The 27952-nt window shown below is 51.6% G+C and overlaps 1 protein-coding gene across 3 annotated transcripts; it reads right to left on the reverse strand.

Moving 5' to 3' along the window:
* Nucleotides 1-403: 403 nt before the first annotated feature.
* CD40LG (CD40 ligand) lies at nucleotides 404-27834 on the reverse strand. Of its 3 annotated transcripts, XM_029997536.2 has the most exons (9): nucleotides 27678-27833; nucleotides 11274-11370; nucleotides 9319-9381; nucleotides 6862-7706; nucleotides 4886-5023; nucleotides 3667-3712; nucleotides 3309-3365; nucleotides 2945-3007; nucleotides 404-937 (listed from the first exon to the last, which is right to left on the reverse strand). In XM_029997536.2, exons 4-9 carry the CDS (start codon nucleotides 7015-7017, stop codon nucleotides 564-566), a joined length of 834 nt encoding a protein of 277 aa, XP_029853396.1. In that variant the 5' UTR covers nucleotides 7018-7706; nucleotides 9319-9381; nucleotides 11274-11370; nucleotides 27678-27833; the 3' UTR covers nucleotides 404-563. The 3 variants fall into 3 exon arrangements, with proteins under 3 accessions (XP_029853396.1, XP_029853397.1, XP_040975129.1); XM_029997537.2 differs by lacking the exons at nucleotides 6862-7706; nucleotides 9319-9381 and having other exon boundaries at nucleotides 27678-27834; XM_041119195.1 differs by lacking the exons at nucleotides 9319-9381; nucleotides 11274-11370; nucleotides 27678-27833 and having other exon boundaries at nucleotides 6862-8712.
* Nucleotides 27835-27952: the final 118 nt, after the last annotated feature.

The following is a 27952-nucleotide window of genomic DNA, read 5'->3' on the forward strand; positions in this document are numbered from 1 at the left end:
TAGATAGGCATGGGTGGAAAAAAGGCAGTTCTCAAGATAAAGCAGACAGTTAGGGTGGCAACGATGCATCACCAGCAGCTAGCACATACGGACAGCATTTGGCTGATTGATTCCTTTAGAGGAGACGTTCCTAAGCCTTTTAATGTTTTTCCGTTGATGTTTTGTAGGCAGATTGGTATGGGAGATATGTATGAACCTAGCTTGGCTGGAGTACTACCCTGAGCCATCCTACGTTGTTAGGAAAGAAACGTTGATGGTAGAATTTGCTAAATAAAGCTCTTGTGACATAACGGGGACATCCACCCTGCCAGGCACGCAGGGCATGGTGGACTCAGACACACAACACCAGCATGTACCAAACCATTGGCAATGAAAGAAAAAGCAAAGTGCAGACAACAACAGCTTCAAACTTTGTTCCGTTTGTGTTCATTAATAAATAACAAAATATACAAATTAAGAAACAAGAAAACCAAAGAGGCAGAGGAACATAAATACGGGAAACAGGGAAAGCCACTTTGCTCAACGAAGTCAGGCTGGACCCCCAGCTCAGGTCAGTCCCCTCCTCACCACAGCTTGAAGATGCCAAAGTAGGTGCTGCCGTGGCTGTAGTTCACTTGTGTTGAGTTTGTCACGTTGACAAAGACCATGTCACCCTCCCGGAGCTTGAAGACACCTCCCTCCCGGATGGACTGGAGGTCACAGAGAGACTTGGAGGTGCTGTGTGTGTCTAGTCCCTTCAGCAAGAGCCGGTCCTCTTCCATGGGGAGATACAAATAAATATAGAGGGTGAAGGGTGCCGAAGTCGCTGCCTTGGTGCAGAAGCTGACTTGGGAGTAGATGTAGTAGAGCCCTGCTTCCTTCACCTTCAGTTTCCCCTCCTGGTAGGATATCAAGCTGTTGTTCATGGGGCCATATGTCGTTGTCTGCCACTCTAGCACTGTAAGGGGAAAGCATGGCAGATGAGTTGGGAGAAGGAGACATCCAGTTTGGTAGGCTGATTTTGGGGGGACACCCTACAGACATTTGGCATCACAGCCTCTGCCTGCTGCAGGGTGCGGGAGTGGGTCCTGCCCACCCCAGGACACCATCCCCAGCCCAGGGGAGCAAGGTCCCCTTCCCCAAGGCCAGGACATGTTTAATCCATGTTTCTGGTCACAGGCTTTGACACCCTTGAATCAATGATGCGAGCAAAGGAGCATTTTGCTTCCTTCATCCAACCAAGTGGAAATTCTTAGCGTGGAGGATTGCACACAGTTGCCACCGTGAGCCAAACACCCCGTGTCCACCCCTGTAGGGTTGCTCTCTTCATGGCTTTTGGTGGCACAGCCTCCGAGCCCTCAACACGCTGCCAAAACACACTGCAGCTCCTATCTTCACAGGCACCCATCCCGGGGCAGATAGTTTTCCCAAACCGGATACTGCCTTTCCGTCAAAGTCCCTCCTCCACTTGGCCTCCACAGAAGGCGAGACTTTGCCAAGGAAGCACAAAACTGAACATCCCAGCCGGCAGCATGCAGAGCTGGAAGGGTTTTGCATGGCAAGTGCTGCCTCCCACCGCCAGGACCACTGCCCACGCAGACCTGCTACTTCCATGGCTTTTGGGGCACTACTGGTGTCATCAGAGAGTAGCGCATGAACACACACTCCTGCTGGAGTCAGTATAGATAAGTCAATACAGAGACGGGGAAGCCACGGCCATAGGGGCTGAGCTCAGCTACGACCTCCAGGAGGGATTTTGGCCCTCCGCTTTCCCCAGCCCACAGGGACACCTGTGAGAGCAGCGACAGTGAGCAACCTGGCTCCAAGGGGAATAACGGGTTCAACCGTCTCAGCCCAGAGTCCCAGTCCCCGCAGTGGGGTGGCACGGGTGGTCCTGGGGGAGCCACGCAGCCCATGGTCCATGCCCGTGCATCCCGCCGGGATGTTTCCTCTGTGCCCTACTGCCGAGGCTCAGAATCGAGCTCCAGGCAGCTGCTGCTCTCGGGGCAATCTCAACCTGCTTTATAGGCTCAGCAAGTGCTTAAGCAGGGAGTTTTAAAATGCAGTGAGTTTCTTGCTTCTTTGATCTTATCTAACACTAAGCTTTCCACAGGTAGACTGAGCTCTGGGTGAAATGCTGCGTCAGAGATGGAAAGAGCAGTTGCAGATTACTGGCAGTTACTCCAGAATTAAATCAAAAGTGCTCAGATTGCGAAATCTTTGCCAGATTGAGAGACTGACCTTGCAAGCTCTTACTCACTTCGGTAATCCTTGCTCTTGCAGGATGCCCCTATGCTAAGGCTACGCTGGTGGATGGAGCTGCGAGAGCAACCACAGTCTGCGCGGAGGGATGCACGAATGCAAACGGACTCACGTGCGTTTCTCAAACCTAACGCGGCCATAGCTGTGAATAAGTGCAGCTTGCCTAAATCAGTTTGGAGCTATCTATGTTGCGACTGTAAAGTCATCAGCCAGCCCATATTGCTACCAGGACCACTTCAGGTGGGAGGATGATTAGATCAGCAGATACAATATGCCAGCAGAGCCCTCCCGCAGCAGCCAGCGCGGCAAGACATGGCCAGGAGAGCAAAAGCGTTGTGTTTTGAGTCCAAAAGAAAAGTGAGAGGTTGGTTTCCTTAAATACAAAGAGAAATAGTTTTCTGCTCATAAAAAAACACTGTAAAGATTAAGCCACTGCGGTGCATTTCTAGGAAGGCGTATGTAAGGCTACTGAGGACGGCTGGCATGGGATGCGTGAACCCCATGTGGCACAGGAGCACGTGGTGACGTGACCACTGGGAGGTTTGCTGTGTCTTGGGGACACGCTTTCATGCTGGGGTTGCATTGTCCCTGTCCCTACCCTTACAGAGCCATGGGGCAGGATTGCAGGGTCCGGCTGGGGGACGCACACTGCCGTGACCCACTGGGTCCCTGGCCAAGGCAGTGCCGAGCGGGTCTGTCTTACCTGAGACTACCTTGTTGCTCTTCTGACCTGCCAGGTGGGCTGCAACCGGCTGCCTCTTCTCCGCTGCAATTCAGAAAGGTCGGTGTTAGCGATGCCTTGGCACCCGCTGTTCCCCTCCGGCAGCACAGCTCCTCTGCAGAGACCGCGGCACCTCCCACCCTTGATATTTCTCTATGGGCCAAATCCAGCTCAGAGACACAGTCTCCAAAGTCCACCCCCAGCTTTGAGTGAGGCAGGATCTGGCTTCTGCTCAGCAAAGACACTCAGTTGCCTTCAAGGTGGAGCCTCCGAGGGATAAAGAGGGATAAAGACTGTACCACCTTGCCCACCGTGGGAACAGGACCTGGATGTGCCCGCCCCTTACCTGTCACGGACGTCTCGTTTTTGTGCATCAAATGGAGATGCTCATGGTGCTTATGGCCTGCAATGCAAAAAGGTCAATTAATTTTGAATTCATTTTCATTGACTTCAGGCAACACGGCACCCAGAGCCACCTGCCCTGGTGAGACAGCCATGCCCAGTGCCTCCCTCTGCCAGCCCCATGCCGTGCACAGTCCTACTCCCATGGGGATGCTCCAAACCCCGACCCGGTCCCCTGCCTCCGTGCTGTGCCCTGGGGCACCAGCGGGCTGTCGCAAGGTGAAGGAAACCCCTTCCCAGGCCGACCTACTCCTCCTGCCCCTAGCAAGCCACGGGTGCACGGATGGCCCCAGGAAACTCACCTCTCTGCATTTCAAACTTGGGCTGTCCCTTGCCGGCTCCCCCGTCCTGTAACAACAGCAAAAATATTTATTTTTTTTTTAAGATGTACAAATCAATGATTTTGAAAGGTGCTGTGTAAAGGATGCTCAGGTTGGTGCTGTTTGGCCCCAACAGCTCTGCCAGCTCTTGGCAGAGCGTACCCGAAACCGCAGAGTCCCGCCAGTACTTTCCCCAGGATCACATTATGGCCATGGGCTGCCAAGCTGTTTGCAGCAAGGGGTTTGTAGGGTTTATGATCTTAGGTTTTATGCAATTAAAATGATGTGATGGGGAAAGTTTATTTGAAAAAAAAGAAAGAAACAAACAAAAATCTCCTTTTCATTTAAAACCATGTCAGAGATGCTGTAGATGCTGCCCAGCAAGCCTACAAGAGGGGGTTTTCAGGACTGCTGAGCAGGGCCCATCTCAGACAGAGTTTTCTGTTGTCAGCTGGGCACTGATGCAAACCTGAAGGTTTAGCTGAGGCATTTGATGCCATTGGGCACTGACAAGGAAGAAATATCCCTCTCCTGCCTGCTCTGGCCAGCGAAGCCACTCCTAAACAGCGAATTCAAGGGCTGAGCAGGCTGAGAGCACCTCATCCCTGGCTGGGCAGCCCTCAGCCGCTCCAAGAGGACATCGCAGTGCAGGCTGGCTCTTTGGTACCCAAATGTGAGGAGCCGCTGCACTGGCTGGAGGTGCCATCCCTGAGCCCGCAGGGTGGCATTTGCATAGCATCTTCCTCCTCCTCACCGGCTGCCAGGAGCCGTGCCGCCTGGCCCAAGCCGTGCGCCGTCATCGACACCTGGGCAACGTGGGTGTAAAAGTGCTCCCAGCGGCAGGCGGCTGCAAGCATCCTCACAGCCAGCCGGCACAGGATCAGAGCAAGGTGCCAGACAGCAGAAAATCAATGTTTTTCAGACCAGGATCAAAGCACAGAGCCACGGTGGCTGCAGCTCCATCCCTGCCAAAGTGAGCCCCGAGCACCCCTCGGCATGCCGCAGCTGGACGTGCTCTGGCCAAGACCGTTTTGAGAAAAAAAATTGATGAGATTTTTCAATGAGAGCAATATAGTGTAAAAAAAGGGCATGTGCTATACAGACCCAAGGTAAAAAAAAGCTTGGGGTGAAGCTGTGTGTGTGCCTCTGGGAGCCCCCCTCCACCTTCAATGGGGTCTTTATCCTCCTGACAGCAGTGTACCTTGCACTGGAGGTCCTGGAAGCCCTTTAAAATCTTTTCACAGTCCAATAATGTCGACTCCTGACCTTCTGCTGTCTGACATTTCTGTATTTTTCTCACGAAGATGTAATCTTCATTTAAGCTCAACACCTCTTCCATCTGCCGGCAGGAGAGAGAAGAAAGGTTGAATGGGATGTTAGTGGGAAACCTGCAACAGCTGGCAGCGGAGCCACGCTGTATTCCTGCCAGCAATAAATCGCAGCCTGGAAAGCTCAGGGTCAGTTGTTCAGCATCGGGATGAGCCGGGCAGACACACTGCAGGTACCGAGTGCTCCCACCAGCCGCCCGGCACAGCACCTGCACCCGCATCCACCGGGAATTGCATCCACGGGGCTGACCCTTGCTGGCAATGCTGGATGAAAGGAGGATTGCTCAGGATCCCTTCCTATTTTCTACCACCTTGATAATGAATTTAAATTTCCCACTCTGCCTTTTCCAAAAGGCAGGTGGCAAATACCCACTCGCCTGCATTTACAGACAGCAGCACAGAAATCTCAATGAGTGGCTCAGGGCTCGCTGCTGCTGCCCCAGTGGCCCCGGCAGGCAGCTGGGGTGCTCGCTCAGCCCCACGCTGCCCTGCCCATGCAGGGTGGCTTTTCATTTTTTTCAGCTAGCTTATTGACTAAAAGAGCTGCCAAGAGACCAAAAGGACTTGTGGGTTAGGGCTGAATTCTGCCAAGAGCCTCAGGTTAAAAAAATCAGATTAAAAAGAATCAGAAAGCCAAAAAAAGAATAAATACATAAAAATATATATAAATATATAAAAATACTGATTTTTGAAATTACACTTGTTTTTCGTAAAAACCTAACATTCAGCTAAACAGTAAAGAGAAGTGCAGACGGACGTGAGGACACACAGCCCGGCAGAGCACTCAGCGCAGGCAGCACTGGGATGTGGAGGGTCGGGTTTGAAGTGCTGCCGTGAGCTCTGAAGGCAGCTGAAATTCTCCTGCCACCTGTGACTGTATTTCGGCTGCCTCTCATCCTCCGCCACGGCCCCGTGCAGCCACGTTTCGCTCTGCCAGGGATCCTCTACCCAACCCTTCACCCCCGGCTGCAGCCTCTGTGCCGTGAAGTCCCCTTCCATTCCCCTGATTTTTAAGCCCCTCTAGCTCAGGATTGCTCTCGATCCTTGAAGATCAGAGGTCATGCACTTAAATTTCAATTTAAGTTGAGGCAACATGTTTAAAAATCAGTAATGACAATCTTATCATTGTATCTGGTAAGAACTCATTCTGCGTTTTAGACGCATTTCATTTCTTTAGCAGGTAGTCTTTTCTGCTTTGGAGGAAAGCAGCTTTAGATCAGTCATTTTACGCATCATGCAGTGCGGCTGCAGTCATGGCAACCTCAAAAACAGCTTTTCAGTTTTTAATTTTTTGGCAAATATTGTCCCAAGTATGGGACAGGATCACGGATACTGTGTCTCTTCAAAAAAAGACAAAGTACTAAGATCCAGTCTTTTCTTCCCTGAGCAGAAAGACAGCATCTGAAGTGAGATGTTGGTCAAATTCATACACGCAAACACTAAAAAAAAAAAAATTTCATTTCTGGACTGCCTCATCCTCGCAATTAGTGTCACCGTGCTGCCAAGTGCTACGGCACAAAAAAAACCACCAACAAGCCTAAAATAGCCACTTGTGTGTTTAAACCACACTCTCTTCTCCCCAGACTGGCCACTGACTGCCAGCTTTGCTATTAACAGCTCTTCTTGATTGATCCATTCTCGTCTTGTTAATGAAGGGAACAGATCTCTTCCTCAGCGTACATCTTAGTGGCAAATTAAAGCAGAAATGAGAACACGGGTATAATAAATGCCACTCCTGTGGCCAGCATCATCTTCTACCACGTTCATCCTTTTGGTGAGCACATCTCGCCACGGCTGAAGGCAAATCGCGTTAGCAATCCAGCAGAGACAACTTTATTTCTCCACTTACCTTATCCATCTTCATGTGAAGATACAAACAGAAGAGTACGGTCCCAATCGTCTGTGCTACAGTAAATACAGCGAGGAAGCCCATGAACATTTTCATGGTGCTGGGCGAGGTGCTGCTGATGGGTCGGGGCGTTGCAGGGCTGTAGGGTTCGTTCATCCTCCGTGCACGTTGCTGGGGCTCCTTCAAATGTGCTGCTTGCAAGTAGCATGAGAACTGTTGTGTGAGCACCCGCTGCTCAAGGGATACAGGTTGCAGCAACCTACACTTCCTGGAAAAAACTCTTCGTAGTGGGTAGGTTTGTTCACTACCATGTCCCACAACAAAAAAGGTTGCTTAGACTTTCTTCTCTGGTGCACTTCCATACTTTTTCCTACCGTTCTACCAGAAGCAGAAAGAGGTTCTTATTCCATATATTCATATTTGCCCTCGAAACAGTCCAGACTATGTGCTAGTGATTTTTTTTCCTGCTGTGGATGAAAGTTTCATGGCAAGTTGTGTTCAAAGAAGTGAAGACCATGAATACACAGACAGAGCTGCTGAACAACATTGTGGTATGCCAGGGGCTAGGAAGCACTCGGAAAGTCGGTTGTTTCTCAAAAGAGGAAGAAAGGCTTTTTGCCCCCTGTTTCCTTCATGAGAAGGATGATTTTGCAGTGAAGGCGCTTGACTGAGGCAGGCGGGTTGTGCTGGTTTCTGGCCTTCCCTTGTGCTCCCCATGGGTGAAGTCTCTGCCTGGGTAGGCTGGAGAAAGGACCATCTCTATGGGCACTGCGACCCTAGTGTGGGCACGGCTTTCATGCTCCTCGACAGACAGCAGGACTTTGGGTCTTGGTGCTTGGCCATCACTTTGGAGACACAAGTTTTAAGCAGCTTTCTTGGTACCCTAGTGAGGTGCTCACCCTGCACCCAAGGGCACAAGCCACCTCAGACCCGGTCCCTACTTACCCATGTTACCTATATCTATGTATCTGGGCATGAAAAGGACTGGTGGGGATGCTGGGCACTCCTGCCAGCTGACCTCCCAGCATCACCACCATGCAACTTTGGGCAACCCATGTCCCCTCTATGCACCCACACCTCTCAAGTCAGCAGCAGGGAGGCAAGGTCCTGCCCCCAAGCTCTTCAAGCATCCAACACTTGTGCAGCCATGCACCACCGATAAAATAATTTAGGGTAAATGCAGAGGGGTCTTCACTGCTTGCAACAGGGACAGACCTCCTTTTCTCCATGTAAAGAGGATAAATCTGGGTTTCTTTTGGGGTGCAGAGGAGGAGGGCTGTGAGGATGTACTGTGAGGAGGGCTGGGGCACCGGTTTGAAGGTAGTCATCAACCCATCATGTAAAGTTGTTTTGAAAGCAGCATGCTAAAGGCAATGTTCTTATCAGATGTGCATGCAGCAAATAAAGGGTTGGATCCTGCTAGAAGCAGTGGGGTGCTCAGCAGGGTGCTGCTCGCCAGCAGCCCCAGGAAAGGAGGGTACACAGCGCCTTGTCAGGGCTGCTCAGAGTGTTGCAGGATGGAGTCCAGCATTCGCTTTTACTGTCTACCCACTCTCTCGCATCCTGTCCTGTGTGGTTAGGGCGCTGTGAGCTGCAAATGCAAAAGCTGGTAACAAAGCACAAACATCTCTGCAACCAAGTAAGAGTTTGACCTTGGCAGGTCACCATGTTCCTAAATATAGCATCCAAATCACAAGTGTGGGATGGCACTAGGGTCTTCGTGGGTAGCAATTTGGCAGCTGGGCAGAGGACAGCCTGGGGCTGAGGCCCTGGCTGGTGCTTGGGAGCCGTGTAACCCCTCACCGTGCCAGGACTATCACCCCTCTGCGACAAGGGGAGCTTTAGGATGGGGCTGCCAGCTCCAGGGCCAGTCCCCCAGTGTCACTTTTGCCTTCCAGAGGAGAGAGTGGCCCATGGGGTCCCCCCCATGGATGCCCGTGCCCCAAGGGCTGCCCACGCACCCTCACCATCCAAGGGCTGCCTTGCTGTCCAGCTCACCAGGGCTTCCCAGCTCCCACAGGAGCATCCTCCTGGCAGCAGCGAGGTGATCCAAACAGTGTTGGGGATGCACAGTGTTGGGTCGCAAGAGAGGGGTCCCCTTGGCGTCACTGGGCTTTGGACCCGGTCCCGGTCCTTTGGGCTTGCAGCCCTGCTGTGCATGGGACCAAGCCCACACGCAGCCTGGGGGCACTGCCAAGCCACTGCTTTTGTTCCCTTTTATCTTAAAATTGGTATTATCTTTGGAAAGGCCAGTCCTGGCCTCCTCACAGCGGTCTGGTCTGACACCAAGCTCCTACACACTGTCCCGGTCACGGCGAGCTTGCCACAGGCAAAAAGCCATTTCATGGTGGACATCCCCAAGGACACCCCACACAGCTGAGGCCCACGAGGCCACGGTGAGGACCAGCGCCCGCTCCCCAAAGTCCTCACCCCATGCCTCAGCCCCATGGCGCTCACCGGCATTTTCCAGGGCTCTTCAAAGTTTCCTCTGCATTTAACACTCACATCTGGGGGAAGTCTCTACATGAGAAACAAAACGACATGAGAAGTCATCATTTAATACTTTCCCCGAATCCTGAGTGTCGGGACTGAGAGGCAGCCGATAATGTGTGAAACCACAGCAATGAGTGTTGCAGAGAGCAGCAAGTGAGGTTTTACACAGCTATTCCCGAACCCTGGCTGTCCCCAGCAGACAAAACCTTTTCAAAGCCATTTCTGGATAGCGACCCATCACTGTTTCGCCGAAATGAGAAGAACCTGTAGGTAATGCCGGAAACCCCGAGCGCATCGCTAGCCCCATTGCATGCACCTTGCTGGGGAAGCCGGAGCCGCCGGCAGCCTCGGAGGGGCTGCCGGATTCGGTGAGGAGGATGGGGAAAGCCTCTGGTTTTGGGTACCCAGCACAAAACATCACTGGACGGTTGGCCGGCTTGAGCTGCAAACCAGGAAACTGAGAGTCGCTAGTCACCAGCACCCTGACGGGAGAAACTGGGTGGAAAATATGACAGCGGGGATCCTGGCAGAGGTTCGTCAGCGGGGAGGGCAGGCTGGCAGCTCATCATCAGGAAACCATTGCTCCACGTCAGCAATCCAGCCCCTCGCCGCCCCGGCTGGCAGGGAGCAAGCCCTCGGCATCTGCGTCCTCCACCCCGCACCACTAGGTCCTGAGGCTTCTCCGGCTTGAGACAGGAGTCGATGCCAGTAGTGCCAGATCTACCAGGAGGTGCTGACCAAGCTCTGGGGAAGGCAGAACCCTGTCGGGCTGTCCCATCACCGTTGCTGCTCAGAGCCAGGCAGCCCAGGAGGACGGAGATGCTGTGGTGGTGTTGGCTCCTGGGGACGTGCTCTGTTGCCACCTCACTGCTTCACGTGGATGGCAGGGATAGGGGGAAAGACTCAAAATCCTCAAATCCCACATTATGCTATGCCAGGGCCAGGTAGCATCATGATTGCACATCCTTGACCACTTGGCTGCTGTAAGAACAAGGCGAGCATAGCAGAGGGAGGACACAGCCTTGGGGAAAGAAGGCCATGGTCCAGAGGGACGATGGGCAATGGAGAGAGGACCCACCACCAGAAGGAAGAGTCTGCCTGCATGGGATAACCCCAGGGAAGGCGAAGTCACACCTTCACCTAGTGATGAGCCCACCACCAAGAAATCAAGAGGGTTTTCTTTCACCCTTCAAACCCTCTGAACATAACCATACCCATCCACTTGTGAACCCAAACTGGCAGTTCCTCCAGCCAGATAACCCCCGGGTGAGACGATGGGAAAATGTGATCCATCGCTTGCATTCCTATTGACCTAGTTGTGGTATTTCCACTGATCAGCAAATTGTCTCCACTCGTACTCGGCACTCAGAGTTTTGTTTACTGAGAAAATATCCGGTTGCCTGCCCCGGTGATCTGTCAAAGGCTGGGAGCATTTCTGAAGGCAGCAAGGTGAAAGCTGATGAGAAGAGAGTGATATTTTTTTTGGGGGGGGGTGCCTGCTGTGGTTTCATGATTAGCTCTTTAAAATGTGCTGCTTACCCCACATGCTCTTTACAATTAACAAAAGCTGGGTGCTGTGCAGTACTAAGAACAATACATTCAAAAAGATTTGATTCTGAGTCACAAAAGGAGTTTGCCTGTGATGCTGTGGGAGGGATGCAGAAGGGAACCTATGAGAGAAACCTAAACTAAATCCCTTCCACACAGGGCCATGGGCAGAAAGGAAATGTGAGCTTTTCCACCATTTGTTTTGCTACTTCTTTAGATTTTTCCCTCTCCTGCATTCTCTGAGCTTTCGTGTCTCCAGGACAACCCCATCACCATAAAGGAAGAGGGAACAGACAGCCAGAACACCACAGAAAACATCACCAGCATCCGGAGAAGGAAAGGTTGCGTTGCAGTTTCCCTTCATTTTTTACCTTGGTATGAATGAGAGAAAGCTCTTGGAGTCCAGAGCAGCAAGAAGCAGTCTCAGGGACAGACGAAGGTGTCAATATTTGTGACGGTCACGTCTCTCTGTGGAAGAAAAGAGAGAAGATGGTGGTTGTAGCCACTATGGTGGTAATGGCAGGCTGCAGCCCCATCACTCGCCGTGGCCCTCAGCCACGGAGACACCCATGTGGAGGTCAGCAAAAGTTCCAAGCTCCAGCAGACATGAACACAAGCTGTCCCAGGCTCCCGCTGCCCAGCAGGTAAATCAGAGCAGGGTGTAGAGCACCATCTCCACTGCATTTTCCCCAGAGATGTGAGGGGACATCTGCCCCTTCTCTGCCACCCTCCAGAGCAGCAAAGAGAAATGGGAAAATCTGCAAGGGATGGCACTGGGGTGCTGCTGTCTGTCTGAGCTGCCCTGCTCCGAGGGCCGTCATCCCCTGTGCCCCCTTTCCTCCGTCCCTCCTCACCTCCCCACCCTGCGGTACCACTCATGGACACACCTCGAGCTGGCCTTTCCTAAGAGGATTGAGGTGGGTGGAGAGCAGGGAAAGGCAGAGGAACAAGCCCCAGTGACCCCACAGAGGATGGAGTGCCCCAAAGGACATGTGGCTCTCCTGCCACATCTGGGCTGCACATCTGGGCAGTGATGCCAGCCTTGCTATGCTGAGCCACGGAGAGCACCCGGCCTCTAAACTGCTGATGCTGAGCCTTACCGAAGCTGTGAAACCACAAATTGCACTAGAAACTTCTTGCTGTGACGGCTGCACCTACTTCTCCCAGCTTCCTAAAAATAGAGCCTGGCGCGGGGAGCCCCACGGCCCCAGCCCTTCCAAACAAGCCCCTGCTGCCCCTGCCTGAGTCACAGCGGAAGGGAGCGGGAGCATCCCGTGCGTACCCCCCGCACTCAGCCGAGTGCCGAAAGCAGCTCTCCCCGGCACGGGGTGCGGGGGCCTGCGACCATCAAAGCCGCAGTGAAACACCCTGGCGAGGCTCTGCCCTTTCATGTTGCAAAAGGAGAGGGTAGGAGCAGGGAAAAGCAAAACCCGAGGGAGGCTACGGGGCTGCCGACGCCAGCGGCTGCCTCCCACGGCACGGCGCGATGGGGTGGGTGGGGAGGGTCCCAGCATCGCCTTTGCATCGCCTCTTCCTCCCCCGCCCACCCCGTCGGGAGGGGACCGAAAGACAGCCAGGACCACATCTTCTGCATCCGTGTGGGACTCGCAAACAAAACAAAAGCCTCGGGAGGAGAGGGGGGACTCTGCCATTCCTCCCCACCCTGTGGGGCTGAGCCCCCGGCAGACGCTGCTGCAGCCAGCTCCAAGCGCTTGCTGAGCTCCACGGGGCCAAACCCAGCCTTTGCCCCAACAGAACCACCCAGCCCTTGGCTCCCACCACCCCGTGAGGGTCCCCGGCCACACGGGTGGGACATGCCCGTGGGTCAGGGTTTGCATTGTGCCCTAAGGAGGGCTTCACAGCTCTTGGCCCGAAGCTCAGGAGGTGATGCTACATGCAGTGGTGGGATGGATGGGACCCCAAGGATTTCAGGTGGATTCTGTCATGGGAGGTGGGTGCGACACAACCCGGATCACCTGCCATCCTGCACAGCCTTTCCCTCCATAGCTGAGGTCTGCAGTGAGCCCTCGTGCTGGCTGAGCCCTGGGCTGGCCGTGTCTGGTTATCCCACCGGGGCTGCGTGGCACCGACACATCTTGCAGCAAATCATCTGAATCCTGATTGGAAATTATCAAGAGATGGGCAATCTCCCAGGTTGATTTGGCAGCCACTAATTTAATCTTCTGCCTTTCTCTCTCCTGCATTAAACCACAATCCCCCAGCTAAGGCAATATTAATGCAAATTACTCATCTTTTTCAAAACCTTACACACATCAACCTCCATAAGGCTCTCATCATAGGGCTTTCTTCACCACTACGAGAATCACCTCTGTGGGTCTTCACTGCATCCCCTTTCAGCCTTCACTGTCATTTCTCCCCTCTCCCTCTGTTGACCTTTGAATCCCCTGGGAGGCTGTGCTCTTCCCTCAGGATCACTGGGATCCCCCTGGGCTCATGCCCAGCCCCAAGGTGAGCAAGAGAGAGTGACAGTGCTGCTGGCGATGGCAGGAGATCAACCAGCAAGGGTGACAGCCAAAGGGGTGGGGGGCAGACAAGGGGCACTGCTCTGACCTGAGGGCTTTGGGGAGAAAATCCGCAGCCCCTGCCTGGGACTAACCACCCCCGTGGAGAAGGCAGTGCCTGGGGGCAGGATGGATATGTGCTCGGGTGGAAATCCACATGCAGCCACGCTCTCTAGTAACGCTTGGTCTGAAAGCCCAACCAAGTTGATGCACGCACAGTTGGAGGCAGCAAAACCAGACTTGAATCTCTTGCAAAGCAACGCAAAGGCAGAGCAGCATCACCTTCAGTGGCATGCAACAGATACTGCAATGGTAACTCACAGCCCTTTCGTCTCGGCACCGTACGTAAGCCATGATGCTCTGAGCCAGGCACGTAGGCGTTGCAAGGAGCCCTCTCCCTGCGTGCTGCCAGCCCTCTTGCTGCTGCAGCACGATGGTGTGAATGCTTTCCCTGAGCACCTGGTTCGCAGCAGCCCCAGCCACAGCGTGCTCCTAGGCCAGGCTGCAACGGCCCAAGCCTTGGAGCATCATCTTGATAACAAATCCATCGTAAAATCCCTGTGACCCTGCGAGAGACATGGCAGAGAGCAGATGCTAAATCAACTCTGCCATCTACTGACTTCTCTGGCTCCCCTCCCTGCCCCGTCCATCCCTGCATCCCTGCCACACACAGCCACCTGGAAATTTGTTGTTAAAAACGGAGGGCCTCCGTGCTGGGATGTGATTCCGCAGGTGATGCCGGAGGAGCCCTGCAGCCAAGAACGCATGCAGCCTCGCCTGCCCTGCGCCTCGGGGATGTGGGCACAGCTCTGGCTAGTCCTCAGGCTGCAGAGCAAAAGGTTTTGTGGGGAGAAGAGCAAACTAAAGCTGCTGCCAACAGAATAATGTTCTTAGTGCTCAGGCCAGGGACAAGACCTGCTTAAAGAAGAGAGCAAGTCCAACTTCCATAAAGCACTGATGTTTCAGGAATTTCTCTGTCTGAACAGACCTCAGCTGCAGGTTTTCCTTTGGACGGCCCCATGGCCGGCGTGTGTCTCCTCGGGCTCCGGCCACCTCCACTTTCCCCACAGTCCGTGGGAGCAGGGCCGGCGCAGAGCTCAGGTTTGACTTAGCGTGTGCTCCACCGAAGTGCTGGCAGCCATGGTGGGGAAGAGCAAGTGACAGCCCCAAGCCAGCCCCGATGCTGTGACCAGAGGCGGTGCAAAGCCCGGGTGCGGGCTGAGCTCTGACCCCACTTGGCTGGTTTCACGGACCGCCACGGTGGCAAGGACAACCCCTGGGCAGGGTTGGACAGCATCCCTTTTGCAGGAACTACCGCCTGTGCACAGAAACCTGAGCGGCAAGATCAGCTCAGCGTCACCTCGCTAGCAAAATTAAAAGGAAACAACAAATGCAAAAGTGGAAATAGAAGAAAGGCATCCCTGGTGCTATGGAAACCATCCTGCCAGCATGGGAAGATACCTCCTGGAATAAATCCTGGCCACTGGGGTTGCTCCCTCTTTCCAGCACTGCAAAGCAAAGGAGCTTTTGCTGCAGAGATCGGGGGAGACACACGGCCATAAGGACAAGGATATCACCAGCACCCCAGCCCTAGCTTGCGCCTTACTAAATTCATGCCTAGAGCAGTGCAGAGGCAGCTGTGTGTGGTAAGTGGAAGTGTTGAAACACACCAGTAATTGATTTTCTCTTTTGCTTTCCTCCGCAGTGGAGTCCCGGCATGCACCACACTTGCAGGACTTCTAAAGCCAGAGATGGCTGGTCGGCCAGCGCGCTGCGCTGCTGGGAGCACCATGGGCTCAGCCCCAAACTCCCACCTCCACACCAGCAGTCCCAGTAGCCTGGGGGGCTTCTGCAGAGGCAAATGGTGGCAGCACGATGACAAATGTCAAGCTCTCCGAGGCCGAGGAGTCTCTCTCCCTGCAGTGCTCTGGGGATGCACCAGATGGAGGATGGAGACTTCCCATGGCAGTGCTGCAGTGGGATAGTGCTACCAGAAGCATTGACATGGGAGTCTTTAAGATGTTTCTTTTTCTAAACAGTGAGAAAGCTAAAACCATGGTTGCTGTGTAGACAAGCTGATCCACAAATACTTCATTTTCCCAAGGGAGATACTTCATTTTCAACACAGGTACCAGTGACAAAAGGCCGTGTTGCAGCTCGAGCTCTCCTGCCCACTGGCACACCATTTCCATCACAGCCAGACACACTTGTCACCAGGAAGACCCGCTTTTAGTTTTTTTTGGTCACTGCCCAGAGAGCTGCAGATCTCCAAAAACCCTGCTGAGCTGTCTGTGCTAAGCATCCTTTCTGCAAAGGGTGCTGCACGCTTGAAAATGTGTAATGAGGTCAATAGATGTGGCCACGCATAGCACCCAGTGATGGTATAGCATTGGATATGCCAGCTTCAGCGTTCCCCTCTGCCCTTTTCAGCCCGGAGGAGAGGCATTTCCAAGAAGTCGCTCCAGCCCAGTTGAATCACAGCCCTGATGCACAAGCAGGGCATCTCCTGTCCTTCCAGGAATGCGACGGCAGAAGATGCTGCAGCCCCAGCTCCTGCGTCCCACTGACGCTAGGAGCAAATCTGCTGCAGTTTCTAGGTACAAGTCACTCTTACCAGCAGACTCACGGCACTTCTCGGAGTTTACAGCCCGCAGGCTGTTTACAGAGGGCTGAGAGACCTCAGCTCATCTCACATTTACCACAGGGGCCAGGCGCACACCCAGGCAGCTCCCGCAGGGCGGCTGCTGTGCTGGGACCCCCACACCCAGCTCCGGCCCCACTCGGCTGCGTCGTGTTGTGGGAGCTCTGCTCCGGCTCCTGTCCCACCATGCTGGTGGCTGGAAACCCCCCAGGAAGCGTGCTGAGTCAGCTGTCCTCATCCTTCCCAGAGGTTTCCCATAAGGTGCGGACAAAGTTCCTGGAGAGCTACAGAAAAACGTGACTTGTTCAAGCACTCTGATTTAGGAGGGGATGGGACTAAAAAACTAAAATTAAGATGATTATCCACATGCAGGTCCTCCAGGATCAAGTCACACCAGAGGAATGAGCTTCCTTTGGAAAAGACTCCTCCAAATATATCTCACGCATAATAAATCTGACCCAGAGCTATGTGCCTCGTGGGTGGGTGCTGGTTATGGGTTCAGGGGACAGATCCCGACACCAAATTGCAGAGCCATGGGATTTCGGCTCTCCTGCTGATGCCCAGGCTCAGCCAGAGTCCCAGGCAGCATATCCCCACCTTGTCACCATGTCAGCTGATGAAAGCTGGCCTGGGGACTTGCGAACACTGCTCAGGGTACATCTTTTTCTTTCCAGAGCAGCTCCACATAAGCCCAGGCTGGGGCACACATTTTCCTTCTCCTGCTTCAATGAGTCACCAAACCCCTGAAGTTGTAATTCCCTTTTAGCAGAAAAGCAACGTTTATTTTGAAGTGGAAAACCTTTGGCCTAAAAAACCCCTGCACACCTGGAGGGAACTATCACACAGATGTGATGCAATCAGAGAGGCTTGCACACTGAAATGGCCACTTGCTGCAAAATACAGTGAAAGAAAAACCCCAAACACCCTGTCAAGGAAAACACTCAAATGGCACTAACCATAAGGACAGAAAAAAGGACCATTTCCCCCCAGTATTCAGGGAAGGGAAGAAGAACGTGCAGGTGTCAAGAAATTATTACCATTTTGCTGAGCCACAAGAAAATCTACCCACGTAAGTATTGAGTGTTGTCAGCCCGGTGACAGTAAGTTGGGGGAACTGTACTGGAAACGGGGCTAAGTGGTTTGAGAGAAAGGAAAGAAAACCCAGAGCGCATCCCAGCCGGTTCCCTCAGCATCAGCTTCCCAATGCCGTACCGCAGGCCAGGAGCCAGCTGGGCTATGGATCCTCTTGGCCTTTGCCACCTGGGCACATAGGTGGAGAGATCTGGAAGGCAGGACGCTGGCTTTCTCTTGCTGCCTGCGTCCGGTTGCTTATGATACCTTAGCTAAGTCAACTGGTCTCAATTTCATCACTGGTGCAATGAGGCGTCTCCGTTGCTGGGAAGACTAAAGATCCAGAGATGGAAACAGCCAGATATATTCAGTGGATATAGAAAAAAATTATTATGCCAGCTCTAACCTTCAGAGCAATATTATTTCAGAGTGGATTGTATATTGAGGTGAGGCTGCAGGATTAGCAGATTCCCTTTCCCCCCCCAAATCTGTTTTGCTTGTGGTGGTAACTGGTGAGGGATCCGCCTGTCCTTGACTTGACCCATGAGCTTTTTGATCTTATCTTCTCCCCGTCTCTTGTTGAGGAAGGGGAGTGAGAGAGCGGCTGGATGGGCATCTGGCAGCCAGCCAAGGTCAACCCACCACAAGGTCCCAGCCCTCCCACAGCCCCATTCACTTCCCACTCTGCAATGCCGTTCCTAAGGAGCATCACTGCCCTTCCTGTCTTCCTGAATTCCAGTGAATTCACCCTAATTCTCAAAGAACTGAGCTGAATCGCTACAGCTAATAATTACGTAGTGCAATATTGAGTCTCAGTGCTGCCACACGCACACAACTCCCGTCTCTACTAATCGGCCCCCCGGACCGTGAAGGTCTGTGGCAGTGCCACATGATGCAAAGACAGTTTCTAAGCGACGGCCTGGCTTTGGCGCAGGAAGGAGAATTTCCCCCAATTCCCTCCTGCAGTGTGTGAAATAACAGCAGAGCGTGCAGCCTCAGGGGCGGTCGTCAGGATCTTTGAAAAGGGGACTCAGGTTTTTTGCTTTAGTTTTGCAAGTCAAGAACATCAATGGAACTGAAAGTAGGTTCACACCACAGTGCCCACCCATGCAAAGCTATAACGAACCACAAAACCAGGCAATTACACAATCTTTTTCTAATGTTTACCAGGTTCATTTTCCAAGCACCAGTTGCTGCCGAAAACAACCTCAGAAGAGTTTAGTGGTAGAAATGACCTCTTGGTTTGCTATTGCCAGAAAACCACTGAGCTTCTCCTAGAGGGTAGAAGCACACGATTCAGGTCTCTAAGAATAAGCCCTGGTCTTCAAATAATCCTGCAAGTGTTTCAGTACAAACCCAGAGCTCTCATATCACTTCCTTCACATACCTGAGCTCAAAGGAAGAAGATATAAAGCAAGTTTTCCTCCCTGCATGGCAAGGATGGATGGGCATGTCCCAGGAGGATGGAGCTTGACGTTCATGGTGCCTGCAAAGAACCATATGGAAAGGGCATATCTGATTAACAGTAGACAATGGGCATCTCTTAGACCCAACTATGTGCTTTTAGTCCATTTCAGGAGCTGCCAGACACTGCCCCTTCTGAAATCCAGACCAGGATCTTCAGATTCTCTTTGGTCACGGCCAAAGGCACTATCACACAAGACATCCAGCAGAGGAGAAGGCAGGTAACCACAGACACCACCACAACGCCTATGTGATGTTCCTTCTTCTACAAACCCCCTAAAATAACTAGCTGCTTTTATTAAAAACCCCACCTAAGTGAAGTCAAGGTAAGTAGCAAGTTGCAGTACTCTCTCTGAAGAACAGAGTGTGGGAACCCACCTGGACACACTGACATGTGGGCTGTCTTGGCCATGCCATGGGATCTGGAGCTGAAACCATCTCTACCCGTAAGGGACGGTCAAGGCCGAGGCTGTGTGTACACTGAGGTGCGCAAACCGAAGCCCCACTGGGCGCACACATCGCAGAGCCATGCCAGCTCCAGACACGGTGCCCACCTTGATGCAGGGACACTTTTCCAAGTCAGAAGAGGGATAACACCAAACAGCTCTGCAGCAACCGATTCCTTCCTCTGAGCAGATTTCCAAAAACACTGAGAAATCCCTCTCCAGCTACATATAAGGACTCAGGAGGAAGCACAATTTACAACCACTTCGCACAGGTGGGGACGTGCCTACCCCTTCTCGCACGGCACAGGAGCAGCACCGTGGCCTGGAGGATCGTGGGGCATCTGAAGCCTCTGCTCCCATGTCCTTCTCACAGCCTGTGGATAACTGGTGTTCATGGGATGGGTCAACCTTCTCCTCCTTCCCAGAATGAGGAGGAAATTTCTTCCCTAACAGCAGCCACTACAATCCTTTGCAACGTGGTGGCTTCCTGCTGCGTGGCAAGGTGCCAGCAAGTCTTTCGTAAAATTATGCCTCAGGTAGGAAAAAGGTCAGAGCTCTGCATGGGAAATGAAATGCTCTTGAAATTGCATAGCTGTCCTGGGGATATTAACATACAAAATTAATGAAGAGCCCTTGAGCGTTTTGTATATCAGCCCAGCGTACAGCCTCGGTGAACACCAAGCCCCAACGCTCAGCAGCTCTGGGACCTGATTAAGGCCTAGGAAGCAATCGGCAGATGCAACTCCTGCATTGCTGGGTCCCTACAGGGTTCAGTGGTGGCAGGGCAGAAAGGCTCACCTGGATTGGCAGCACGTTGACTGGCAGTTTTCGTTCCCACACACAGCGTTAGAGGATGCAGGATGGGGTTGCATGATGCTCAGCGCACACCATTACATGGGTTGAGGGCTGGATTACAGTGCCAGCCCAGCCCAGCTGGAGCTCAGGAGACACCAGGCATAAAAGCCATCCTACATTAGGATCAAAGATCCAGTGCCCACTTCCAAGAGTACCCGATAACCAAGGAAATTAAGGACCTACCTTGTGACCATCGAAGCTTGTTTGTAAATTCCTACACTGAAGGTTGCATCCAGACGGCTGCATTTAGGAGAGATCTGTGCATACTGCTGTCCCCCACAGCATCCCTGAGCTGGGAGCACCACAGTTTGGTTACACACTGTGACAGAAACACTTGTTTTCCCTTGTTTCACCCATCTGTCTGATCCTTGCCAAGCTGCTCTACAGTTTTCATTTCCTTAGCGGTGGGAATTCACTAGTTTTGCTGATGCAGTGCAGTAATGTAGCACTTCTTCAAGCTAAACCTGGTGGGAAGTTTGCTTCCCACACTGCACCGTTTGACGGCAGCTCCCGGACAGAGTGCAGCTCCCCAGGTAGCAGCATTAGCTGTGGGAGCCAGGACCTTTGGAAGAAGAGCTGGCTTGCATGCAGTCTGTTACTGCCTCTATTTGAGGACTAAGGCATCTGCAAAGCACTGCGCCTGGAGCATGCATGAGCTTTGCGTTATCCCTCTTCCACTGGGCACCACAGGTGGCTTTTCCAAATATCTTCTTGTTTTATCATCAGGCAAAATGGTAGTATTCGTATTACTTGCCTCAATCCATTTCTTATTCTTGTGTCTTTTGGTGTCTATACAGCAAATGTAATGTTCAAAGATTGCAGCAGCAGAGCGTGACAAATGTTAAAGTCTTCGGGATCAGTGAACAGCTTTTCATTCTGGGCATCTATACAGCAGATGAGCCTGATCCTAATGAAGCCTCCTAGAATTACCATACTAGCATCATGACATGGCATTTGTCACCCAGGAGCTGCACCGTGTATCTATCACAAGCACCAGCAGTACAATGAATCCACCCACAAACCAGGGGCAAACTTAACTGCGTATGTGCAAACGCATTGCATATCCTCAGGCATGCAAAGTACTGCTAATAGCACTAATAATCTCCGAGTGCTATAATATGCAAAAGCAGCCAAAGGTGACCCTTGCTGTTTGGACTGCTCCCACTCTCCTTCTGTGGCAGTGGTGGAAGCAACACAAGGCAGGAGATAAAGAGAAATATCCTGCAAAAGGGAAGAGAGATGCAGCATTTGTATGATCCAACGACACATGGGACTGTGCACCCGTGGTGAAAAGCTGCTGGAGCCAAAATATATATCTAACGAGGCGAGACCAAGCGTCCTTCCTGACGGAGCCATACTGACACAGCTGGATTTCCCAATTCAGGAAGAAACGAGTATACACCTCAGGAAGAAGAGATGCTCATCCTCTGACCCTGCCACCCACACACCAGCAGCACCTAAATCCAATGCACAAGCCCTGCACACCGTGGAGTGTCACTGCAGAATGAGTGATAGCAGACAGCAAAATGGCTGATATGATTTTTTTTTTTTTCCAAAGAGATCAGCTAGGAATATAATAATTTTTTTGAAGAGAGATTTAGGGAGGTCCAAGCTCTGAACCAGGCCCTGAAAAGAAACAAAGAATAATGGATTGTGTTTATCCATGGAGTAAATTGGCAGCGCTGAGCGTTCAGGAAATGCAAGACCAGACTCATTTCCTACATGGCAAATAACAATATCTTCTTTCATGCCATGAAGTCTTCAGGCTCTCAATATTTTTACTCTATGCCAGATGACTGAAATAGAGCTACTTGAGTTTAGAGCCACCAAAGAATTGGACTGAAGTTACTGAAGCCATTGCTTTGGCTGAGGTTTCAGAAGTCTTGCGAGGAGGGCTCTTAGTTTCACATCCAACCACATTTGGTCAGTGAAAACACGAACCCCGACAGTTTATCAGCTGCACAATTTACCCAAACCTACTTCTGAATAATCATAAATCATAAAAGTAGCTGTCAGCTGAGAGGCAGTCTCAAGAACACACATCAAGAGCCAACATAACAGCTTAAAAAATCCTGCAAATGCATAGAATGATTTGACTCATTTAATTGTTTAAATCAAGCCAAAATCCAATTTAATAACACCCTTATATACAAAGACTATGTCACAAATAACGCATCAACAGAAATACATGTTTAACACAAAGAAGCTAAACTGGTTCTGTGGCAGATGCTCGTTTACATATGTATTGATTTAATTACAGATTTCTCTCCCTCCTTTCAAGATTGCTAAAAAAGACTCAGACCACAATCCCAGAACCACTCAAACTGAGCCAGATTGACTAGATGCACTAATTTTTTCCTTTCGTCGTGCCTGCAGAGATGTGCAACATTCCTGCTCTTATTGACATAAACAAAGTCGGAGGCACAAGCAGGATTGCCACAGCTTAAACTCCTGATGCACCGCTGCATGTGAGAAAGTTTGTATCTGTCTTCATAAGCATAAAAGCCAGGATCAGGCCAGAAGATCATTGGGTTTTCAGTCTGCATTAAAGCAAATTTCTGTGCGTGCTGCAGCTGTGTATGTGAGAGATGAGGGGGGTGGATATGCGCAGGGGAGTAAACCTGGCTCTAGGTTACCGCGTTCCCCAATTTGCAAAGCCACAGAAAGCATTTTTCCCAGGCAAGGAGGAGCGATAGAGAAGGCTCTTATTTGCCTGAAACCCTCCCATCCCAAGTGTTTCTGCATGGAGACGGGCAGCAATTCCCATTAGTCACTGTTATATGGTTGTTTTGTGCCCTACAGCCTGTCAGTGTGGGAAATCTGCCTAGAATAAGGCCAGCCTGGCAGCCTGCTGCAGCCCAGGCAGCACCAGCACCCTGCGGGATAATGTCAGAGCTGCTTCCCAAACCACCACTTCTCACCAGTATTTCCAGGTGCTTTCCTGTGTAAGCAAGGAAAAATTAAAAAAAAACACCTACTTTTTGGGATACCATGACACAGCCTGTGGGCAGACAATGGGTTTCTATGCAGGAACGGGGGTCACCGCTTGCACCTGTACTGGGAGGATGCTGCACAGGGATGCCTTGCGGGATGACGATGCGTGGTGCACCCCTCAACTCGCTGCCTGCCCGTGGCTGTGGGCTCCGGTGTGGCTTTGCCTCCTGATCTTCCCCACCGTTGCACCATCCCATAGGTGTCCCTGTGAGACAAGCGGTCCATAACAGCGTGTTTTGAACAACAGACCTAGAAACCTCCTCGTCAGACCCAGCTCATCCTCCAGCCCTGCCCGGGTGTGGGCAGGCGTTAGTCACATGCTGACCAGCTTTGTTCAATAAGCCATCTTACAGATGATGCATATGGATTTTACGCCTTAAATCCATCTAATAAACTGACTCCTCCATACTATTTTTTTTTGCAAGAAACAAGACAAATGGTGCAACCGTGATCCTCGTCCTACATATTTGGACAAACCCAGAAAAACAGTCCAAATCGCCCACGGCAGGCGTTGGGCAATTGTTTCACACTCTGTCAGCAAATGTAGAAGTCAATGAGATGGTGTTTAGATCCTGCATGGAGCAGAGTGGAAGTACCCCCTGCCCTTCCTGCCCCAGCCCTTTTACTCAGAATAAATCACTCACCTTCATGCTATGCAGAGACCTTGGGTGCTGCGTACCCGCAACGCGGCGCAGTCTTTGATGCTGTTTTTCTAGTAAAGTACCTTTATGATTCACGAGAAAAATAATGCCTGGCTGCTCTTTGCACACTTACAATCAGCAGTTATTGGTGCAACCTGAAGCAGGGGAAAGAGTGTTTCGATGTTAATCTTTTCTTAAAACATGGCACTGATCCAGCACCAACAATGCAAGGTAGGTGGAATTGTGATAGCATCACACATCTCAAATGTCTTAGTTATGTGACGGCTTGACTAAAGCCAGGAGATTTTCCTTAAACTCTACTTATTCTACCTTAAAAAAACCCTCCTTTATGCATCAAAAAGTCCAGCTGGAGGACTTTCCTAATTGCCCATCATTTTTAATTAGCCCTTGTGTTTTTCTCTGGAGTGATTTGAGTACAGTACCCAGATTGCACACAACGTTCCTCACGCTGGTGAGCTGCACATGGCGACTTTTGTTAAATACCATCTATCCGGCACACACTTGAGACTTGATGTTATTTAGGTAGTTCACAAGAAGCAATATCATTCCTCCCCGCCCCCCTGAGAACCTGGCTCGTCTGCATTAGTCCATACTTCTCTACAACTTACACAAATCCAGAGGTCTTGGTTTCCAGAGCCACAACCAGACCCAGTCGGATGTGGGGGCTGCTCTGTGGGACCAGTAGCTGGATGGGGTCCACAAAACGTTGAGACAAATAGACTTTCAAGGCTTTCATGGGAACTAATCTTTAAAGACCAAGAAAGGGTTGATCTTCTGCAAGGCCAAATCAAAGGATTGTCCCTTGACCACATCATTCATGGGATCTGCAAGACTTGGGTCATCTCTGAGCCTACAAACACGGGTAACAGATGAAGCCCATGCGTGCGGGGGTGCTTCTCCGCTGCCGGTGGAGTCACTCGCAGCCGTCCAGGCACAGGGAGACAGCGTGCGACAGGCAGCGAGTACAGGATTATTTTAGGCTGTGCTCAGTTACCAGAGATGCCCTTTGGGTGTTCGGTACATTCAGTTTCCTTCCATCCGCTCAATTTGTTTTTCCATTTGGCAGAGGGATTTACCTAAAGTGACACTTCTCTCTGGTAAATATACAGTACTGGGAGCTAATTGAGTGATTTATAATGCTGAGCATAGAAACTTTTTATTTTAATTGCGCTGTTTAGGAGAGAGCTGCTGCTTTGTCCCTATCTCAGGTGGAAAGGTAGTAACCAGGAGACGAAACACTGTTGTGTTTCAGTATGAAATACTGCTTGATGATATTTAAATAGCCCCGTGCTGTACCTAGCATTCGCCATGTGGAGAAAGAGAGATGGGGAAAACACAAATTGCTCTGCTCAGGCTCAAACCCGGAGCCTGCAAAGCCCAGGCTGGGGTGATGGGGGGGAGATGGGGGTACAGAGGTGAGGATGGAGGTCGGGGAAGCAGCCACCTTTCTGGGGTGCAAGGGCGTTGCGGGGCCAGCCTCGCTCACGGGAAGCGCTGCACCCAGCTTAACCCCCGCCGAGAAGCCCGGCTGCAGGGGCAGCGTGAATCAGCAGCGTGGGTGCCGATGAGCTCAGCCGGGTTCACGGCAGCTCAGAGGGGACCTGAGGGACTCTCGCCGGACCACATTTTTGGGGAACGCCACACCTGAGCTGCCTCACAGCCAGTTTGGGTCAGCCAGCTCCGTTATGGCTCCAGCCCACCTGAAAGCATCCTCTGAGCTGGCCCGGAGAGCCCCGTGGTCCTGTGCTGCAGCCCAGCCGCTGACTTCCCACATCTCAGCTGCTTTTGCACCCCCTCAGCAAAGAAATTGTGATCTGTATGACATGACCACAGCCGAGTTGCTTGCACAGCAGTATTGCCAGTGCGGTAACAGGCGGCCCTCCGACACGGTGTGTGATACTGAAACAAGGAAAGCATCCTCCTCCCAGCAACCAAGGCACCAAAACCACCGGTTTGCACCAGTTCTCTGCTGAAATCCTCCCAGTGTAACGATACATGATAACTCAGAGAGGAGTACCAAGGTCTCAGTGGATCAGCAGCTAAGTGGATTAGAGCCCTGAGCCCGAAACATGCAGTGTTTTAAACCAGACAGTACAGGAAAACACATCCCAGAACAAAAAGTGGTGCAACCACATTTTACCATTCCCAGGAAATCACCTCTCCTAGTTGTTTCACGTTTGCCTTCATTTGTACCAAGGCCACGTGGTCACTTAGTCATAAATTTGCCCAAGGGGGAAAAAAAACCCAAAACAAATACACACAAAAAACCCCCAACCAGTAAGGGGCATTTTTACTGACACCAGCTTTGGAAAAGGCTGGCAGAACACTGTGCTCTCTGAGCAAAGGCACCGATGGGGCGGGCAGGTTTGGCTCTGGTTCCCCTCCTTATCGCGGCTCCAGCTGGGGTGGCCGCAGGCAGCGGCACCAACCTGCCAGGCTCCTCGCACCCAGCGGCAGGGCTGGCAGCCTGCGAGGTTCTCCAGGCTGCTTGGAAACGAAGCAAGCAGAGCCAGCCCTTCAGAAAGGGATAGAAAGGGCTCAGCTCGGTTTGGCTGCCATTTTCCTGGGGGGATTTGGGAGCTCATCTATCCAGGAATGAGCTGTCACATTCGTGAGTGAAAGCGAAAGCCTCTCGGGGCTGATGGCAAGCTCTTTCCTACCCCTGCTTCTGCTCTCCGTGCCGGGGGGAAGGATGCCATCAGTTCACTTTAGTCTTCCTCCAAACTGCTTGCTTTCTTCAATGCTTTGAGAACTTTCCCACATGAACCACTTTTGAGACTATTTTTCTTTAAAAAAAAAGAAAAAGTATTTTGGACACTTGCAAACATCACTTCTAGTTCCTGACGTTTGCAGCATTGTGCAGGGCCCAGATCACACCGTTAGTTCAAACAACTACAAATTCAGTAATGCTGACATGCTCCGGCCAGATCTCAGCCTTGCTGTGTGACTTTGAGCCCCTCACCAGGAGCAGGACTGTCCTGCTTGGCAGAGCCTGCTAGGAAAGAGGCTTAAAAACCACAAGACAGTCAAAAATTCCAGAGATGAGCAAGTGTTTACCAAAGGCTACATGCCACGTGGGTACATGAGGTGTCCCTTTCTCACCTGTGATGGGACAAATTAATTGACACCTGAACAAAAACATAAGCAACAGCAGCTTGGGTTCCCTTCTCCAAAAGGGATGAGGAATATCAGCTCCAGGGTGAGGGCGACCAGCTATGACCATTTTCCCAGGTGCCATCGCTGTTAGCATCGCTGTGACTTGGTGGTCCCCTGGGCTGGGGCTGGCCACCCCTCTCGCAGTGACCCCGGAGACAGCCCAGCTCCCCTGCAAAGCGCTGCCACCTCCAGCCCGAGCACACACGGGAGAACTTGTGTTTCTTTCAGCTGTTCATCCAAAATTAGGAATAAGATAAATGCAAACATACGGTCACACCTCCATTGTGTTTCTGGGACATTTCAGAACTAGACCGACTTCAAGCAGAAAGCTAGGCTGATGGGGAAGAAAGGCAACAAACACCCAGAAGAGGCCATATAAACTGTGGCCAAGTTACCCAGTAGCATTCCTGCCCTTTGCTTTTTGTTGTTTTCTTTTTAAAACGTTTAGGTTTTTCTTTAATAGCAAAAGAATCTCTCTTGTTTGTCATTGCAGTCTGGGACTATTTTTAACACTACTAATGAGTGACTAAAATGGGGTGGAGTAGCTAAGCCAGCTATGCTGCTCCCAGCCACCCACAAGGTTTATCTGACCATCAGAGGAGGAGCTGGACCAGGGCCATCCCACACAAGAAGGCAGAGCAAGGCGCCTGCAAACACGAGACACGCGGAAGAAAATGTCTGTGTCCTGGGACATGCATGGCAAAAAAATGTACAACAGTTCCTGCAGCTTATTAAAAAAAGCCCCAGACTCTTCACAGGGTAGGCATGTCAAACACTTGAGTATTTTTCTCTGCATTAGTCTCTGAACAGGGCTCACAGAGCATGTAGCTTGCATCTCACCTGCCCATCAGAAAAAGACAGGAGAAAAAACCATCTGTGCAAAGAAGTTATTCCTGGACTAGAGCTTTAGAAATGGTACCCAAATGGAGGCAAACTGTGGTTTCCCACAGGGTCAGTAAATTACCAGAGAATGTAGCACCCGGCCCACATGTGTCCTTCCGTCCTTCGGAGCGGTCTCTGCAGAGGTGCGCTAGCATTCGGGGAGTCAGAACCTGTTGAAACGGGTACATCCCACGTCCCTTCTCCTCCCGTCACCACCATGATTGCTGCATTCAGAGAAGGAACCGAAAATAACCGTGGGAAGTACCAGATGGCAGCTGCTGAATTCAGCGCACTGTCTGCCAAGTCCTTCTGAGCAAAAGAGCGCACGTCCTGAATGGGAATGAAGATGCCGCCATC

The sequence above is a fragment of the Aquila chrysaetos genome, chromosome 21, assembly GCF_900496995.4.
Source record: "Aquila chrysaetos chrysaetos chromosome 21, bAquChr1.4, whole genome shotgun sequence".
NCBI lineage: Eukaryota > Metazoa > Chordata > Aves > Accipitriformes > Accipitridae > Aquila > Aquila chrysaetos.